Source organism: Rosa rugosa, chromosome 2, assembly GCF_958449725.1.
Source record: "Rosa rugosa chromosome 2, drRosRugo1.1, whole genome shotgun sequence".
Taxonomy (NCBI): Eukaryota; Viridiplantae; Streptophyta; class Magnoliopsida; order Rosales; family Rosaceae; genus Rosa; species Rosa rugosa.
This window is the reverse complement of record NC_084821.1, coordinates 51114545-51119015: the sequence shown is the minus strand read 5'-3', so window position 1 is coordinate 51119015 and position 4471 is coordinate 51114545. Positions and strand designations below refer to the sequence as shown.

The 4471-nt window shown below is 39.8% G+C and overlaps 1 protein-coding gene across 1 annotated transcript; it reads left to right on the top strand.

Moving 5' to 3' along the window:
• The first annotated feature begins 358 nt into the window (after nucleotides 1-358).
• On the top strand, nucleotides 359-2739 carry LOC133732160 (L-type lectin-domain containing receptor kinase IX.1-like). Its single transcript, XM_062159647.1, has one exon. It carries the CDS (start codon nucleotides 403-405, stop codon nucleotides 2473-2475), a length of 2073 nt encoding a protein of 690 aa, XP_062015631.1. The 5' UTR covers nucleotides 359-402; the 3' UTR covers nucleotides 2476-2739.
• Nucleotides 2740-4471: the final 1732 nt, after the last annotated feature.

Below are 4471 nucleotides of genomic sequence, written 5' to 3'. Positions count from 1 at the left end.
TTATCCAAACACTAATTTAAAACATACATGCGCGCATAACAAACAATTTTCAGCTTGCTAGTTGCTGAATCTTATCAATTATATATCTAAAAAAAATTAATTAAACCAAGTTTGGTTGGCCACTTTAGGCTAGATTCAAATAACTACTAGAATCAAGGTTGAAAGATGCTTACACGAGGTCTATGGGGGTATAGGACAACCTTAATTTTGTCGGTCAAATGCAGCCAGGCATCCATCTTTGAAACCCCTTTTGAAACCTAACCGGGTTTCAATTCGAAAACCAATGGGCAAGTTGTTTCCCAAAAAAAGAAAAAATCAATCTAAAAGTCTTTGTCTCGATAATTCATTTGATCTATAAGCTTTATTTACCTATTCTAAATTTCTGAGGATATTTGGCTCACGATGACACTAAAGTTCTCCCACAAGCAGCTTCAATGCTTCGTTTTTCTTCTCTTGATCTCCTCTGCAACTTCATTGACCTTTGATTTCCCTAGTTTCAGTAGCAATGATACCAACACAGTATTTCTAGAGGGAGACGCTTATATCCGCAACCAATCCATCAACCTCTGCATCATAAACACAACCGGTAGCAGCATTGGTCGAGCCAGTTACAGTGAACCCTTCCTCCTCCGAGAAAACAGCACCGGAAAACTGGCCGACTTCACCACAAACTTCACATTCAACATCGAACTGCCAAACAAAACAAGATATGCAGATGGGATGGTTTTCTTCCTCGCACCAAACGGATCCAAGCTCAACCGCAAACAAGGAGGTGGAGGCAGTCTCGGCCTCCCCTTCGACGACCCCATCACAGCAGCCTCAAAGAATGCGTTCGCCTTTGTCGCCGTGGAGTTCGATATCTATTACAATCCTGAGTATTCCATAGAGGATCCAGCCTACCCTCATCTGGGTATCGACGTCAATACTCTCAAGTCAAACGTGACAGCACCTTGGAATGGAAGTCTTCCGGATGGAAGAAACAATAGTGCTTGGATCAGTTATAGTTCTGGCACCAAAAATCTTAGTGTTTCCTTCACTAATTATGTGAATGGTACCCAAGAGATTAATTACCTCAGTTACACGGTTGATCTCAATCAATACTTACCTGATTCAGTCATTGTTGGGTTCTCCGCTGCCACTGGTGTTCGTATTGCTCTACCCAAGATACATTCATGGAGTTTTAGTTCTTCATTAGTCCTCCCACCGCCAAGAGTCGGTACTAATCCCAAGTCAGGAAAGAACAAAATAGGACTAGCGGTGGGGTTGAGTGTTGGTGGAGGTGCTATCTTGGTAAGCGGGTTAGGGTTGATTTGGTTGTTCATGGGCAAGAAGAGGGGAGGAGGAGAAGGAAGTGATGAGGATCTCGTACTTCGCCACTTCATTGATGAGGAGTTTGAAAGAGGAACAGGTCCACGGAAGTTTTCCTACAATGAGTTGGCCCAAGCGACCAATAATTTTGAGGAGGGAGGGAAGCTTGCAGAGGGAGGGTTTGGTGGTGTATACAGAGGCTTCATAAAAGACTTGAATTCCTATGTTGCTGTCAAGAAGATATCAAGTGGGTCTAAACAAGGACTGAAGGAGTATGCGGCAGAAGTAAAGAGCATAAGTCGACTTAGGCATCGGAATCTAGTGCAACTCATTGGTTGGTGCCACGAGAAGAAACTCCTACTCGTCTACGAACTTATGCCTAATGGTAGCTTAGATTCACATTTGTTCAAAGAAAAAAGCTTGTTACATTGGGATGTACGGTACAAAATTGCACAAGGCTTGGCCTCGGGGCTGCTCTATCTACATGATGAATGGGAACAATGTGTACTGCACAGGGATATTAAATCCAGCAATGTTATGTTGGATTCAAATTTCAAGGCGAAACTTGGGGATTTCGGACTAGCTCGACTTGTGGACCACGGGCAACAATCACAAACAACAATTGTAGCAGGAACCAGGGGATACATGGCTCTCGAATACGTTGTATCAGGAAAGGCGAGCAAGCAATCAGATGTGTACAGCTTCGGAATTGTTGCTTTAGAAATAGCATGCGGGAGAAAACCCATCGATCTAAGTTTGGAAAGTAGTCAAGTCGATATGGTGGAGTGGGTTTGGGAGCTTTATGGTGAAGCGAAAGTCATTGAAGCAGCCGATCCAAAATTGGGTGGAGATTTTGATGAGAAACAAATGGAGTGCTTAATGATTGTTGGATTGTGGTGTGCTCATCCGGATTATAATTTTAGACCTTCAATACAACAAGCGATACAAGTGCTTAACTTCGAAGTTCCACTGCCGAGTCTTCCATTAAATATGCCAGTGTCAACATTTCTCGCTCATCCAGTACCTCCAATGTTCTCCAGTGCTGATAATACATGTTCTGAAATGGGCCAGAATTATGAGTCTTCAGGCAATACTAATAGCATGAATTCCTCAATGGGCACAGTGTCTTCTACCTCAAATTCCCATACATCGGCATCGCTTTCTTAAGCGCATACTAGTCGATATTTTTACTTCCTCGGTTTTTCCTATTAAGGTTGCTGGCTTACATCGTGTCTATGCTCTCATGCATCTTTTGACCCCTTCGTCGATCACGTACTGTAATGTTCTCGAGCTCCTGCGTACTAATTAAAACTCAAATTGAGGCAAGTGTTTACACATATCTTTAATTAGCTAGCACAAGGAGTTAGAGTCGTCTAGATTCTTGAGATGTTTATGTCTTAATCTTGTGCATAAATTGGTTTTGGCTGGTGATTGTGCCCCTTATTAAGTTTTTTTTTTTTTTTTTTTGTTGACGGAGGCCACGACTCTGTCAGTTCATTGTTTTTCATAATCTATGAAGCAATCTGGTACTTTAAATAACAATCCACTATTCAATAGTAATTGGTTTAACAAAATTCTGCGTCCGATTTCCAGCCACGCAACCAAATTAATACTAGTTTTTGATTGCTGATTATTAGTGGGAGCATGCAAATTGACGACAAGGAAGTCGTTTGCTTAAAATACAGGGGACTGTAGACTTGGGTCAATGGTCAGCCCACGAAGGCCCATGAATCGGACTATATGATTCCTGGACCCACATAACATGCGAAACAGGTCACGGCCTGATAAGACGTGTAACAGCTAATATTATCCTTTTCCCACAAGGATAATATTGTCCCGATTTTTGTGGGGTTCATTTTACCCTTTAATCAGCTAAGAATTCGAGTTGAATTCTTCTTCTTCTTCTTCTTCGAGTTGAATTCTTCTTCTTCTTCTTCTTCTTCTTCTTCAAGTTTTGAACTAGACAGAGGTATTACAAAATACGTTTCGGATTTTTTCATAGTGACCTAAGTACATACTAGCTAGTCCATATTTTTAGGTTTTTCCTATTAAGGTTTGCCGACTTATGACGTCTAGCTGCATAAGTGTGTATATTTTTGATTTTTACAATTTTACAAGGAGTCCAGCTAGATTCTTGAGATGTTTATGTTTTATTATTATGCACTATTTGTCTGAGATGAAAATAACAAATATGAAACTGTACTTCCGGTTTTCTTGACTTTCAAAAGTTGTATGTTTTGTAGTTTTGCCATGATATACTTGAATATGTTAATACAAGAAAAATAGACGTGGTCAAATAGTCGGAACTTTCTAGTGGCAGCATAGAATATAGTGTTGTTAACGTGGTTTTAGTCGGCTACATAGTGGGAAAGCAGGTTTAATTGTCTTATGACATCGTAATCACATTATCTTTTTGATATGTGACCATCGTAAAGCAAATGGACTTGCCAGTTTGCTGGTATGTCAATCCTTGCTTGTTGATGCATGTTGAATACATAGATTTAGTGAAAACTCTTGTTATTATTCGAGATGCTCTCTCGTTGCTTATTATAAGATGAGGTTCATTCTTTATGTCCCCATATTATATACAACAGTGTCATTAATTAACACTTGAATGTAACAACACAAACCCTTATTTCAAAAAAAAAAAAGTACAAGAAAATAGACAAGTTGCCTTTTACCAACTTAAGAAGAAATATTTTATGTTGGGAAAAGTTTGATTTAAACAATATGCAGATGTGGCTTTTAGTTTATTCTGTTACCAACCTGTATGAGCTATATGATGAAATGATCATAAATTTTGAAAATAAGATGCTTTTAAATTTTTACCAAACACCTTTTAATATTAATTTAAAAGAAAGCCACCAAAAAGAAAACCACTAAAATACTCTATCTAGTCAAAACCTAGGGTTTTAAGTTCAGCGGCGGCAACGCTATCCTTCGAGCCAAACTACGTCGAGCGTAGTGGCGCCTGATGCTGAGTCATTTTCATCTGTATTTTCTTTCAGAAATTGAGGCTTTCGCGTGTTTGTTGAGTTAAGTTCTAACCAGGTGGGTCTCTCTGGCTTGAAACAGACAACTATAGGGACGTGGTCAATAGGTGTTGGGATCACATAGATCGAGAGTGGTGATGGCATTCGATTCGGCGATGTCTTTGCTTGAA